At 39.9% G+C, this 14657-nt stretch overlaps 1 protein-coding gene across 19 annotated transcripts; it reads left to right on the top strand.

Annotated features, from left to right (window-relative positions):
* The first annotated feature begins 10372 nt into the window (after positions 1–10372).
* Positions 10373–14657, top strand: LOC103438689 (uncharacterized). Of its 19 annotated transcripts, none has more exons than XM_070823613.1 (8): positions 10542–10680; positions 10903–11161; positions 11261–11344; positions 12088–12222; positions 12360–13408; positions 13839–14018; positions 14119–14295; positions 14364–14657. In XM_070823613.1, exons 2-8 carry the CDS (start codon positions 10930–10932, stop codon positions 14397–14399), a joined length of 1893 nt encoding a protein of 630 aa, XP_070679714.1. In that variant the 5' UTR covers positions 10542–10680; positions 10903–10929; the 3' UTR covers positions 14400–14657. The 19 variants fall into 19 exon arrangements, with proteins under 19 accessions (XP_070679708.1, XP_070679703.1, XP_028959602.1 ...); XM_070823612.1 differs by having other exon boundaries at positions 14113–14295; XM_070823607.1 differs by having other exon boundaries at positions 10373–10680; positions 10903–11344.

Here is a 14657-nt window from a genome sequence, read left to right as displayed (position 1 = left end):
CTTGTTTGGTTAACCTAAAAGAAGAATGAAATTTGTTGATGCACAAAATCAGTGAGGACTTTGGTACAACAGAAAGTGTTAAGTTTATGACCTTTGCTAGATTGCTCCGGTCACTAGTGTGGATAAATATGTAAATGGATAAAGACAGGGAAGCAAACACAAGATGTACGTGATTCATCCAGATTGGCTACATCCACGGAGTAGATGAGGTCTCATTAATTGTGAAGGGTTTACACAAGTACATAGGTTCAAGCTCTCATTTTATGAGTACTAGTGAATGATTTAGTACAAATGACATTAGGAATTATTGTGAGAGAATGATCTCTATTTATAAAAGAGAGTTTCTAGTTTCATTCTGACATTGACACGTGTCGTGTTGTGATTGGCTTCTGATGTTGACATGTGTCACGCTATGATTGGCTTCTGATGTCGACACGTGTCGCGCTGTGATTGGCCTTCTGGTTGGAGGGAAACTCTTCTGGGTCCTTGACGGTATAACGTTGACCGGTGCTCAGTAGTTTCAGGATTGGTCAAGTATGGTACAAACAGTGCTCCCCTAAGTTCCCGAGTGAGGGAAGCTCCTCAGTTAGAGACTTGTAAGATCCAAGCTATTGAGTAATCACGAAACTTCTAAGTACTGAAGTGTGGTATCATTTTCACTTGCCTTATCTGTCTCATATGTAGGTGTGACATATTCTCTGGAAGTACTTTTCCTCCATCTAGAAGTGGTATCTTTAACCGATGAAGATGCACAAGGTAATATATCAATTTCACTTGAAGCTTACTTGTAGTTTTGGGCTTGGTCAAGTGCGATACAAACCCTATAGTAGGAGTCCCCCAAGTCGCCGAGCTAGGAGATTTGCCGAATGAGGTAACAGACAAGGTAAGCAATTAGACTTCCAAGCAAGCAACCTGGATCGGAGGTTCGACTTCGGCTTCCGGTTGATTGTTCTTCTTCTCCTTGTGTCATAAACAGCAACAAGGATAAATAGAAGCAAATGGAGAAGAGATGATATAAGATACTTTTGCTTTTGAAGAAGTAACTTTCCATAGGCTTATTCTTGAACTAGGCTGGAGGGTTTTCTGGTTTCCCCCAGAGTATAAGGCCGACTCAAGAATTTGAGGGTCAAAATAAGTTCATAAAATCTAGAGTACGTTCGACCCTGATGATATGGGATACTTTTGTTGTTGACAAAGTAGTGAATGTATCGGCACGTGTTCTGTTACGCTTGTCTCCATATGCTTCCTTGTATCTTTCTCACTTGCCATATCTGTTCCTCAGGCAGATGTGGTATCTTCTCTGGAAGCATAAGATGTTGAAGATGAGTACTCGAGAGCAATGCCAGGTAAGTAATCAGGCAAGGGGTTCCAGGCAGTCAGTTCCTGACTAGGAGCTTGATTCCAAGTGTTGACTGATTGCTCTCTTTCTCCTTGTCTTGCAGGTAAGAACAAGCCCAAAGGAAAAGACAAGGAAAAAGCATGATATGTGATACTCTTGCTTTTAACCCCGATGATATGAGATACTCTTGCTCTGGTGTGGCTTGTTTGCAGATGTATTATCGGGAGAAAAAGAAGCTGAGTATTTCGAGAGACTTTGCTGAGAGTGCCATCTCGGATGTGAAGAACAGTTGAGCATTTTTTTTTATTTGCAGGTCTGCTTGGCTGTGAAGGATGAAAGTCGACATATATAGGAGTCTCCCTAACAACAAGTAGTAGTGTTATTCCTTTACCCTTCTTGGTCATAGCAATGTAGTGGGAACTGCAAGCTTCATGTGTTTTAACTTTATCAGAGCACTTTGAAAAAGTGGTATGTGGTATCTGGAAAACTGATGTTGCGTGTGAAGATTGCAGACAAGCTTTATCCGAGGAAATCTGGCTCTCGAAGTTCGGAGAGCGGTGCCTCTTCGGTTTTCGAACAAGCAATCCTGTCGGGGATCTGGCTCTCGAGATTCAGAGAACGGTGCCTCTTCGATTTTTGAGAAAGAAATCCTGTTGGGAGTCTGACTCTTGAGATTCGGAGAGCAGTGTCTCTTTGATTTTTGAGAAAGTAATCCTGTTGGGAGTCTGGCTCTCAAGATTCGGAGGGCGGTGCCTCTTCGATTTTTGAGCACGTAATCCTGTTGGGAGTCTAGCTCTCGAGATTCGGGAAGCAGTGCCTTTTCAATTTTTGAGAAAGCAATCCTGTTGGGAGTCTGACTCTTGAGATTCAGAGAGCAGTGTCTCTTCGATTTTTGAGAAAGTAATCATGTTGGGAGTCTGGCTCTAGAGATTCGGAGGGCGATGCCTCTTTGATTTTTGAGCAAGTAATCTTGTTGGGAGTGTTTTCTCGAATGTGAGTAAAGGTTGGGTATTTTTGCCAGTCTACCTCGCCACGGAGCACGGAGGTTGACACACATTGAGACTTTCTAGTTATCAAGCAGTGGTACTGTTCCTTTACCCTTGTCGGAAATAGTAGGGTAGCTGGATCTTCAAAATTTATGTGTCTAAACTTTGTCAGAGATCTTTGGCAAAGTTCTCTGTGGTACCCGAGGAGCTGATGTTGCGTGTGGAAAGTGGTGCCTCTTCGAAATCTAGAGAGTGGTGCCTCTTCAATTTTTGAACCAACGACCCTGTTGCCCTTTCTTTTATAATGGCACCAATTGTGTGCAAGAAGTACATTTAGAGAGTTATTGCTTGTAGGAATTTTCCCCTTACTTCAGAGATTTATTGCACCTCATTTCTCCTTCATCATTTTTGAGAATGTTTGGCCCATCCGACCGTCGTTTTGACTTGAACTTTGGTGAAGAGGTAGCCATGCCTTCTCAAGACAACATATGGCGTCCATCCTTCTTATCCCCTACTGGTCCTCTTACCGTTGGGGATTCTATGATGAAGAATGATATGACCGCTGCGATGGTGGCCAGAAACCTTCTCATTCCCAAAGATAACAGACTACTTTCCAAACGGTCTGATGAGTTGGCTGTTAAGGATTCTCTGGCTCTCAGTGTTCAGTGTGCAGGTTCTGTGTCTAATATGGCACAACGCTTATTTGCTCGAAACCGCCAAGTTGAATCATTGGCGGCTGAAGTGATAAGTCTCAAACAGGAGATTAAAGGGCTTAAGCATGAGAATAAACAGTTGCACATGCTTGCACATAACTATGCTACAAGCATGAAGAGGAAGCTCGACCAGCTACAAGAATCTGATGGTCAGATTTTACTTGATCATCAGAGGTTTGTGGGTTTGTTCCAAAGGCATTTATTGCCTTCGTCTTCTAGGGCTGTACAGCGTAATGAAGCTCCAAATGATCAACATTCGGTGCCTCCTCCTTCTGGGGTTCTGCCTAGTACTGAGGCTCCGAATAATCACCCTCTGGTGCCTCCTCTTTCAGGGGCTCTGCCGACTGCTGAGACTTCTCCTGAGCAACCTTTGTGAAGGCTCCCTCTTGTTTGTTTATTTTGATTCATGTATATGTACATATTTGTAACTTATCGGAGATATCAATAAACAAGCTTCGCTTCATTTCAACGTATTGTGTTAAATACACCAAGGTCTTCTTCACTAAGTTTTTAAAATTTTTCCTTTTGTTGAAGCTTGTATGTTGAAGCTTTGTGAGTAAAGTATATAGGTTGAGGTAGTGCTCCCTTAATTTCTCGAGTGAGGAAAACTTCTCGTTTGGAGACTTGAAAAATCCAAGTCACTAAGTGGTCGTAAGACTTTCAAGTATCAAGGTACAGTAGAATATGGTAGGAGTCCCCCAAGTCTCCGGTCGAGGAAGTTGACGAATGAGGCATTTCCTTTCTAAGTGGTAGCCCAAAACTCCTTCTTCATATATATTTGTTATGAAAGTTGTTAGACCCAAAAAAGAGGAGGCTTAGGCAATTTTTTTTTCTAATTTTATTTTTTTTTCGAATTTCCGAAGTTCCGAATTTTTGAATTTTCAAATTTCCGAATATATATATATATATATATATTTTTAAAGCTTTGGTGTTGAAACTTTGTTGGGTACCATGAATTGATTTTGCTTCACACTATCTTGATCAAGATAGTGTGAAGCTTTTGTAGGTGAAGCTTTGTAGTGTGAAGCTTTTGTAGGTGAAGCTTTTGTGTTGAAGCTTTGTAGGTGAAGCTTTTGTGGTGGGTGAAGCTTTTGTTGGTGAAGCTTTTATGGGTGAAGATTTTGTGGTGGGGGAAGCTTTTGTGGGTGAAGCTTTTGTTGGTGAAGCTTTTGTTGGTGAAGCTTTTGTGGGTGAAGCTTTTGTTGGTGAAGCTTTTATGGGTGAAGCTTTTGTGGTGGGGGAAGCTTTTGTGGGTGAAGCTTTTGTTGGTGAAGCTTTTATGGGTGAAGCTTTTGCGGTGGGGGAAGCTTTTGAAGCTTTTGTTGGTGAAGCTGCTTTTGAAGCTTTTGTGGTGGGTGAAGCTTTTGTGGTGGGGGAAGCTTTGGAGTTGAAGATTTGTAGGTAAAGCTTTGGAGTTGAAGTTTTTGTTGGGTACCATGAATTGATTTTGCTTCACACTATCTTGATCAAGATAGTGTGAAGCTTTTGAGAATTTGTAGTTGTCCTCCATTGATGAAGCTTTTCTTGGTAAGGCTTTCGAGTTGAAGCTTTTGTTGGGTACCATGAATTGATTTTGCTTCACACTATCTTGATCAAGATAATGTGAAGCTTTTGAGAATTTGTAGTTGTCCTCCATTGATGAAGCTTTGTTGAATTTCCCTTTTTTTTTTTTTTTAGGAAACTAGAAATTTGAAAATGTGGGAGAGACAACATATACAAATTTTTCTTCCACACTGTTGAGCAAGAGATTGTGATGCAAGCCACACCTTGTAGTAGTCGAAGGTTTGGATGAACCATATAAATTGAATTTGCTTCGAAGGTTTGAGAATTGTAGTTGCCCTCCATTGATGAAGCTTTTGTTGGCACCATAAATTGGTTTTACTTCACATTGTCTTGATCAAGAGTGTGTGAAGTTTTTTAGAATTATGGTTGAACTCCCTTGATGAAGCTTTTGTTGGCACCATAAATTGGTTTTGCTTCACACTGTCTTGATCAAGAGTGTGTGAAGCTTTTGAGAATTGTGGTTGCCCTCCATTGATGAAGCTCTTGTTGGCACCATAAATTGGTTTTGCTTCACACTGTCTTGATCAAGAGTGTGTGAAGCTTTTGAGAATTGTGGTTGCCCTCCATTGATGAAGCTTTTGTTGGCACCATAAATTGGTTTTGCTTCACACTGTCTTGATCAAGAGTGTGTGAAGCTTTCTACAAGTTGTAGTGTTTGCATTGTTACAAAGGGGAAATGTTTGAAGTAGATGCAAGAGGGCTGAATAGCTTGATCTTCGTATACCATGCACTGAAGTTGTTGTTGGCTTGCAATAAGACTTTGTTGGTGACTATAACTCTTGGTGGGCATAAGTGCTCCCTTAGTTGAGTTGTCAAGCTTAAGGGTTTTTGATTATTTGGGAATGCTAGGAGTTCACAGGTATAAGTTGTACCACTCGTATTCTGGTAGGTGGAATGAATGGTGAGTTGCTTTCATCACTTGGTTGGTGGTACGAAGATGAGTTCCTTCATCACATTTCATCACATTTCATCACTTGGTTGGTGGCACGAGGATGAGTTCTTTCTTCCCCTGGTTGGTGGCATGAATGGCAAGTTGCCAAATGATATTAGAGTACGGGTTGTACATTTCATCGCCTGGTTGGTGGCATGAAGGAGAGTACGGGTTGTACATTTCATCACCTGGTTGATGGCATGAAGATGAGTTCCTTCTTCACCTGGTTGGTGGCATGCGTGGCAAGTTGCCAAATGATATTACAGTACGGGTTGTACATTTCATCACCTGGTTGGTGGCATGAAAGAGAGTACATGTTGTACATTTCATCACATGGTTGGTGGCATGAGTGGCAAGTTGCCAAATGATATTAGAGTACGGGTTGTACATTTCATCACCTGGTTAGTGGCATGAAGGAGAGTACAGGTTGTACATTTCATCACCTGGTTGGTGGTATGAAGATGAGTTCCTTCTTCACATTTTATCACCTGGTTGGTGAGAATAAGGGTAAGGTGTCAAGGCATATTATAGCAAGTGTCGAAGACACAAAGTATGTTGAACCTTTTCGAAGCACAATTGGCTTATGTATGGATATGTTGGAATGTATGATGTTTATGTATGAATGTGTTGGAATGTATGATGTTTATGTATGAATGTGTTGGAATGTATAATGTTTATGTTGATTAATATGAGTGATGCTTATGAATGTTTTGCTATGTAGGAAGGGATCCATGCTTTTGATATGTGAACCATGTTGGTTGTAACACTTAGTATCACATACTTTGTGTCAAAGTACGCATGTTGAAGCTCTGAGTTGGAGTATAAGGGTAGGTCAACGTAGACCAAATGTTCCAGTGCTAAGAACATAAAAGACTCAGAAGAAGTTGTCTGAATTCCCTTTTCTTTAAATGTTTGCTGAATGGCTTGTGTGATAAAAGATCTCAAGCGGTTGAGAGTCGAAACATTTGTAATGTGTATGCCTTCTTATAATAGCATTTCCTTCAGTACCTAGTCCTCCACTTTGAAAGAGTGAGGCTTGGCCCCATAGTCATAATAGTTGACGGTACGTTCACCCCTGGTTGTCTTGATACGAACTTTTATCCCTCTTGTTGTAATGGGCTTGTTGAGAGTTAAAATCCTTCCTCTTACCAAGAGACAGATACGTTTGGTGACTTAACGAGTAGCTAAATAAGGCAGGAGATGATGCAATGGGTGTCTGAATGGCCAATATCTCCTCACTTGGTAGAACTTGACTTCCACTTCCTATTTGTTGATAGGGGTTAACCATATGGGGGTTCCCTTGGTATGTCATTGCTTCGACGGAGGCGTGGTTGTAAGCCTGTGCCATCACCTCAGAGTAAGTCTTCCAAGTGTTGGCATTGATCATGTACTTGAAGAAACAATCACGTAGGCCTACCGTGAAGGCCTTGAGGGCGGTCTTGTCATCTACCTCAGTGCAGTGAGAATACTCATGGCTGAAGCGACCGGCATACTCTCGTTATGATTCGTCCGGTTTATGGTGAATAATGTACAAGTCATCTGCCGAATTCAAGTGATCGGTCTGGAAGATGTGTTGAGAGACAAACAGTTTCCTCAATTCCTCAAATGAATCTACTATCTCAGGTGGAAGACGGCAATACCAGTTTAGAGCTCCGCCAGAGAGGGTGGATGGGAAGAGAAGACATCGTTCTTCGTCGGTGTACATCTGATATGCCATGGTGGACTCAAAAAGGTTAAGGTGTTCAATTGGGTCCTCCCTTCCAGTATAGAGTTGTAAACCAAGCTTTTGTTTTGTCTTCGCTTGAAGGGGGGTGTCACAGATCCTTTTTGTGAGAGGGCCAGGCCTAGGTTGGTTCCAGTCAGGTATCTTGGCCTGACGTTCGGCCTTCAACTTGTTTACTTCTTCAAAGAGCTGTAGGACAAGGGGGTCCTGAGTGGAGTCATGTACCATTAGAATTTTCTTTCGTAAGTCTCCATCGCCTCTTGGAAGTAGGAAAGTTTGAGCAAGGGCGTGTTGTTTTTCTTGGACTCGCCGTATTGACTTCTAGGGCTAATTTGTCGGAATACCTCCGAGTCCCCCGTACCTTCATATTCCTCTGGGACTTGTCGTTCCTTCCCTAGATTGACAGTTGGCCTGGGTCGTGGGAGGGGACCGAGTCTTTCATAAACCCTTGGGTCATTGATCTTCGAGCATATGTGGAGGGGATTCTCTCGACGTTGCTTTAGGAAGTCTCGGCAGTCACCATAAACGGCTTTCGATCATTCCAACCCTTCTGCAATGAGGTGTCTTCCTCCACTTCTTCTACTTCGGGTCGAAACATCTGGGTTGAGAGAAGTCTCATGTTGATCAATGTTTTGATAATTAGCTCGCTCCTCATTAGGGATACCCATGTCGAAGAGAGGTAACCCTCCGTGTTGGGGAGCACCCAGATGATGGTTGATGTCCACAAGGGCAACGAGCTTGCGTGTTTGAGTACGCATAGTTTCGTGGAGCGTCTCAAAGAGCTTCTCATATTGGCTCCTGGAGGACCTCATTCTTCATTGCTATCTTGTTGTTCTAAGCTTCTAGCTCATCGACTTTAGCTTGAAGAGCAACCCTCTTTCCTTCATTCTTTCGTTGCTTTGCACTAGGTGCAGGATGGGTGTTATTCTGTGTGCTGTGGCTTCCTTCGCTCCCTATGTTGGAGAGGGATGCCTGGTCAAAAGAGAGTGTACGAATGGTAAAAACCAACTTGGCAAAGATGAAGAGAGTGAGAATAAGTGTCGTTCCCACAGACGGGGCCAAATGTTGATGCACAAAATCAGTGAGGACTTTGGTACAACAGAAAGTGTTAAGTTTATAACCTTCGCTAGATTGCTCCGGTCACTAGTGTGGATAAGTATGTAAATGGATAGAGACAGGGAAGCAAACACAAGATGTACGTGGTTCACTTAGATTGGCTACGTCCACGGAGTAGAGGAGTTCTCATTAATGGTGAAGGGTTTACACAAGTACATAGGTTCAAGTTCTCATTTTGTGAGTACTAGTGAATGATTTAGTACAAATGACATTAAGAAATATTGTGAGAGAATGATCTCTATTTATAGAAGAGAGTTTCCAGTTTCATTCTGACATTGACACGTGTCGTGTTGTAATTGGCTTCTGATGTTGACACGTGTTGCGCTATGATTGGCTTCTGATGTTGACACGTGTTGCGCTATGATTGGCTTCTGATGTCGACACGTGTCGTGCTGAGATTGGCCTCCTGGTTGGAGGGAAACTCTTCTAGGTCTTTGACGGTATAACGTTGACCGATGCTCAGTAGTTTCGAGATTGGTCAAGTATAGTACAAACAAAATTAAATACAGAATTTGTTATTTTTAAACTCTCAATCATAAAAATTGAGAAATGACGCATATTTACTGGAATTTAAACTTGGGAATTGGAGGTCCCAATTCCAAGTGTTTTTTTTCCACGCAAAAATTCTAAATTTCTATGTTTATGAATCCAAACAAGGGAATTTGTGCATGTTAATTTATAAATTCTGACTTTTATCAAAATTCCAAGTTTTTTTTCCTTATCCAAATATAGTGTAAGAGAAAATTTTGAGACCAAACTCATGACTGAGATAAAATTCAAAGATAATTGGAAAGAGAGAAAGAGGAAATAAGTGAAGGAGGGAAGGACGAGAAAAAGAGAGGAGGGGGGAGTTTCCACTGGCACCCAAGCCAAAGGCTATGGCGGACAGCTACGACTTTTTTAATGTTTGTGTTTTCAGTAAAGAAAGAAAGGAGAGAGTTTTTTATTATCTCCTACATTTTAAAGTGCAACTTTAGAGAATCTAAATAGTTTATGTCCACTTGATTCTTTAATTTCAACCTCTTCGAACTTTTTTGGCAGCAAATTTCTATATAAATTTAATGGAGTGAGCTGCCGACTTTAGAGGAATTTTTGGTAAATTTGTGCAATTCGATCGAACTACTACAATGGTTTACGAGATGGGATGATGTAAAGAATTTTCATACAACGAGTATGTCATTGTTATATTGAAAGTCAAAATAATGTGTATATAGTTCAATATACAATTATAATGACATACTTGTTGCATAAATGTTCTTCTCATCATCCACGCACTACCCATAAAAGAGGTTTGAAAATAAAACGATCTCTCATACCGCTTCGCCAACATGGAAAGAAGACACAAACTCGCTAGGAAATTTCCACCAAACTTTTGTCACCGTCCAACAACGTCCCTACAGGCTCGTTGTTCCTTAATTGAGAAGGCAAGGTGAAGTCAATTCAAAATGGTCTAAACTCTTTTGGTCTGCAAAGAATATTAAAGATTGGATTAATTCGTATCTTTACAGAACAGTTTATCAATGATTCATATATACTAGTTATGAGATTGAAAAATGAATTCGTTAATCTATATTTTAAAACAATATCAAATGCCGTAAGTGTTATTGACACTTTAAAAATCTCATTCTACACTCCTTACAAATGTATTTTTCTTTTATAATATAAAAAGTTTGGAGTGTAGAATGAGATTTTTGAAATGTTAATAACAATTCCCTTTTATTTTTAAACTAATATATTTTGGTGTGAACTCATGCATTTTTATTTGTCGATGCTCTTTAATTTGTTCAATCTAAATGTTGAGAAAACAATACAAGGAAAAAAAGTAAGCACGTGAAAAAAATTACCCTAAAGAATAGAATGAATATTTAATTTAGAGCAATTGGCTAAAATGATGAAAAACTAAATTTCATCGTCAAACAGATCATACGCTTTTCATATTACTCGTTTTACACACTGACCCATCACTTTTTAAAATTGATTAATTTAGCCCTTGAATTGCCTAGAATCATTAGGACATTAATCTTCCTTGTTCTTATTATTTTCCCAAACATTTCTTTACATTGCACATACATTTGGGATTTTGCGTGTAGCACAGTAGAATAGGACTGCAGTTTGACCAAAGAAAAAGTCGATTAACACGAAGAACTCTCGAGGTAGTTGACGAGCCTGTAGTGTACAAAATACAAAAAACTAAAAGGAAAAACCGAGTCTGAAGCAAAACAATCACAGTTACAAGAAAACCAACCGACCCTTCCTCCTCCTCCTCCTCCTCCTCTGCTCTGCAAGTCACTGCTTCTCCTCTGCAGTAGGTATGTTCTGAATTTACTTTCTTTTCCAAGCTTAAAGTTTCTTTAGCTTATAAATATGGAAATGGGCAGCTCAAAATTTTCAAATTTTCATTTTCCAAGAACAAGAAAACACAAAAGATTACTTCTTTAGCTCAGTAATTAGCACCATTGTAGGCCATGGATTCTTGCCTTGCTCTGATTATTGGGTTTTGGGTTTTTGTTTGGGGCGAGGGTTTTGACCAGGTTTGACTAAAACTTGATTGCATAGAAATGGAGGGGGATGATCATGGAAGGAGAGCTTCATCTTCTGCAAAACCATCGCGTTTGTCCCCTTTAGCTGAGCCCTTTTCGTCGAACCGCTCCAATACTGCCCTTCCCCCCTTGCATACATTGACTTCAGTTGACCCCTGTGCTTCCATGCCCAAACTCTTGTCTGGTATCAACTTGGAAGATGATCCATTTCAATTGGCGTCTGTATTTTCCCATGATCTCTGTGATTTTGGTGAGAATTCTTGTTTTTCGGATTACCCATCTGTGAATGCTAGCTCGGATTTTGGTTTTATACCCTCTGCCGCGAATGAGTCCCTACTCGATTACACAGAGCATTCATCATTTGGGCACAGCCAAGCCAGTCTCTCCAGTAACAAGAGTGCTGCATTGGCTTACAAAACTTTGCTTGAACTAGGTAACTTTCATCGCCTTTGGCTCCTAAGCTTATGAAATTGAGTTTCTGCAATAACTTTGTTTTTAAGCCCTTCTTTCTTTTGGTTACTAAAAAGACGAACAGTTTCAATTCGTACATGTATAGCAACATTTTCATGTCATTTCACAATTAGAAAAACCTTGTTTTATGCATCATTTTATGATAAGAGTACTCATAGCACTTGCCCACTCTGTGGAGCTATAATCTTAGGGTGAGGTTTGAGATTTGTTATATTCTTGTTTAATGTTTATGATCGACCAAGGATAACAGATGGGTTTTGGTGACATCTTTTTTCTTTTTTTGGGCCTCGAGTAACTCGTAGAACTTTATAGCTATCACTGCGAATGTTTCCTACTTGAGTTACTTACGGCGTGTAACTTATATGAGAATGTAAATACCACAACATCAATAACAAGTAGGTTGTTTATTTAGAGTGCTTATTAAAAGCATTGCATATTACAATGTTAAGAATCATTTGAAGTTTCAGGCAATGAACTCACATCGTTTGCATTGACAACTATATAAATTTGTAGGAAAATAGTTTCTTCCTTTTTCTCCTGTGTTGTTATTCTACTTTTTTGTTAAGTAGGACAAGTCCTTGGTGTCTCGTATGGAAGAAAAAATAATCAATTGGGTGTATTAACAAATGAAAGTTACTTTTTGAGGCTACTCATGTTGTGAAATCAATGCTGTAAGAGCCTCATACATAACATGTTTCTGCACAGGAAAACCTGCTGTTACGGGATCGAAGCCCTATGTTGACAATTCTGAAATTGTTCGTGGAAAATTTAGTGATTTGAATATTGGAAGAGACAATCAATTAGATGCTGGATTATTCTCTTTTTCAGCAGTTAATTCAGGTACGTTCTCTACACCAATGCTTGAAAATTTTCTCAAACTCAGCTACCATATACTGCACCAGCAGTGACTTGGAGTGGTTGTAGTTACAAAATTGCTTTTTGCGAGAGTGGCTTAATAAAATTTGATTCTTATACAGCTAAATCTCCGGCTTTCCATTCACCTAAACATAATGCTTTTCCAGCTGTGGTCCTTGAGCCGTCAAATACCAGCACAACAGTTTCTCCCTTGTATCCTGTATTGTCAAAGAATGTGGATTTTAAAGGCAATTGTTCTGTGAACAATTATATGGATCTTCATCACCTACTCTCTGGTGAAGGCAAAGGGATCCACCGTGATGAAAGTCCCATTGATAAAGGAAACGAAGGGAGGGCTGACAAAGCTCTTTCTAGTGAGGGTATTGGTTCATTACTATCGGAAAAATCCGATCCACTAATTACTTTGACCAATACTTCTGATGATTTCAGCTTGGAACATCTTGGAGTCAAAGAAGATGTTTCTCTTGTGAGAAAATTAGATGAGAATGACTCTGATTTGGACTCACCTTGTTGGAAAGGAACCTTGGCTTCTTGGCAATCCCCATTTGGAGTTTCAAGATCGAGTTCAGACTCTGTTGAAAATGAACAAGAAACGCGTAATAGTTTGAATCCACTGGCACCACAATTTTTTCCTCGTCATGCTAAAACAGTAGTAAATTATCATGTAAGTGAGTGCGTAGGAGATGATTTCTCATCTTTCCAAAAGAGTGACTCTTCAGCTGTTGTTTCATTCTCCAAAGGGCATGAACCAGTTGATGAATCAGGATCAAAGTCTTCCATATCGGTTTATGGAATTGCCGATCAGCCTTCCAATGACAACCATCAAGTGGAAAGCGCTTATGCCCTGCCTAACTCAGAATGTGGCTCTGTGCTTAATGCATCTGTGGGACCATCCATGTTGCTGTCTACTCGTCCAAAAATAGATGTCCCAACAATACTTAATGTGATGCATGAAATGTCAGAAATGCTTGTACAAAATTGTGCAAATGATTTAGATTCACTGAACGAATATACGCCTGATGTGATCCAGCATATAATCAATAATCTTTCCATGTGCATCCAACCGAGGGCTGGAGGAAAGACTCCAATCTCTGATATAACTCTTATGAGCACTCCATACTGTCCTAATAAATCAACAGAGCTCCAACAGGTAGAAATATGTGCGTGTGTCCTTAAATGTTGTGAATCTGGTTACTGAACTTTGTTTTCCTTTTTTAAATTTTATGTTCTTACATTTGAATTCATACTCTTTTTTTTGTTGATTTTCAATCTTCAATCTTTGAAAGTATTAAACTTCCTTTACATGCCTTTATTTATCATGTTTAGTTGATTTATCATGCTTATGATGAGATTAATAATAATACTAATATTAACAATGTCCTTACAGTAATAATAATCATTATAGTTTGATCTGTGTCTGCCCTGGAGCTGGTTGACAGAAATATTTTCATCATCATATTGTATTATAACTAAGGTTTTTGGTTGCTAATGGCTATTGTGCTCTCCGTGTGTCTGTGCATCGACACAGCATGCAAGTGTGTATGTTATGTTGGTCTAAGAGCCTAAATGATGTATTTCAGTGCTCAAACTCGGGGTTTCAAGTAACAAGGACAAATGCTTTGGCTGCTCTGCATGAGCTTGATTACCAGAACTGCTACAAGGGGCGCAAGGTTAATTCTCATGTTTTTACTGAGAGAACGTTGGATTCCTGTCCTTCACGTTGTGGCATTGACACTGAGAAGAGCAATGACATCATTCAAGTATAATTTGTGATCTGATGCTATAAATTATCATATCAGTGCGTAAATGTTCTTTTTCTACTTGGAAACTGAAAGTTCACACTTGTATGCTAAGATGCAGGTTATGGGCAACATGTCGAGAGGCAATCGTCTGAACAGTGAAGAGTTAGATCCAGAAGCTCTAGTATATAAAAAATTATGGCTCGAGGCTGAAGCAGAATTACGTTCCCTGAAGTATGAAACTTGTGTCTTATACACGCAAGTGGAAATGGGCGGCCGCAAATTAGACAAATATAAGGTGAGCTTCTTCCTTTCCGTCCTGTCTTTCCGTTTTTGGTTTAATTTTGTTATTTTCTGCTGTTTCAGGTGTCAGGCAAGCTATTAGCAAGAGACATACACTAGCTCTATATGTTTTATCCTCATGCTACCGGAAGGGGCTGCTGGTGTTAGAAGCTAAAGACTCTTCACCTGTACAAATCGTACTCGGGATGCAGTATATCATAGTACTACTTGTTATAGAGTGACTTACATTTCACGTTCGCACCTTTAAAACGTGAAATGGAGAGATTCTATGTGGGTCATGTAAACTTCGAATTTTAATTACAGGTTTTGCTCTATGAATATTGATATTATCAATTTCGAATTTCAATTGGTTGATAA

The sequence above is a fragment of the Malus domestica genome, chromosome 06, assembly GCF_042453785.1.
Source record: "Malus domestica chromosome 06, GDT2T_hap1".
NCBI lineage: Eukaryota > Viridiplantae > Streptophyta > Magnoliopsida > Rosales > Rosaceae > Malus > Malus domestica.
The sequence above is the reverse complement of the archived record's forward strand: the minus strand, read 5'-3'. Positions and strand labels throughout refer to the sequence as shown.

What these genes read in the sequence shown, in the direction of transcription:
- LOC103438689 (XM_008377235.4), top strand. Translation starts at nt 10,930, where the DNA reads ATGGAGGGGGATGATCATGGAAGGAGAGCTTCATCTTCTGCAAAACCA. An exon ending in CAAAACTTTGCTTGAACTAG is followed by an intron (nt 11,345 to 12,087) that starts GTAACTTTCATC and finishes GTTTCTGCACAG; the next exon opens with GAAAACCTGCTGTTACGGGA. An exon ending in TTTTTCAGCAGTTAATTCAG is followed by an intron (nt 12,223 to 12,359) that starts GTACGTTCTCTA and finishes ATTCTTATACAG; the next exon opens with CTAAATCTCCGGCTTTCCAT.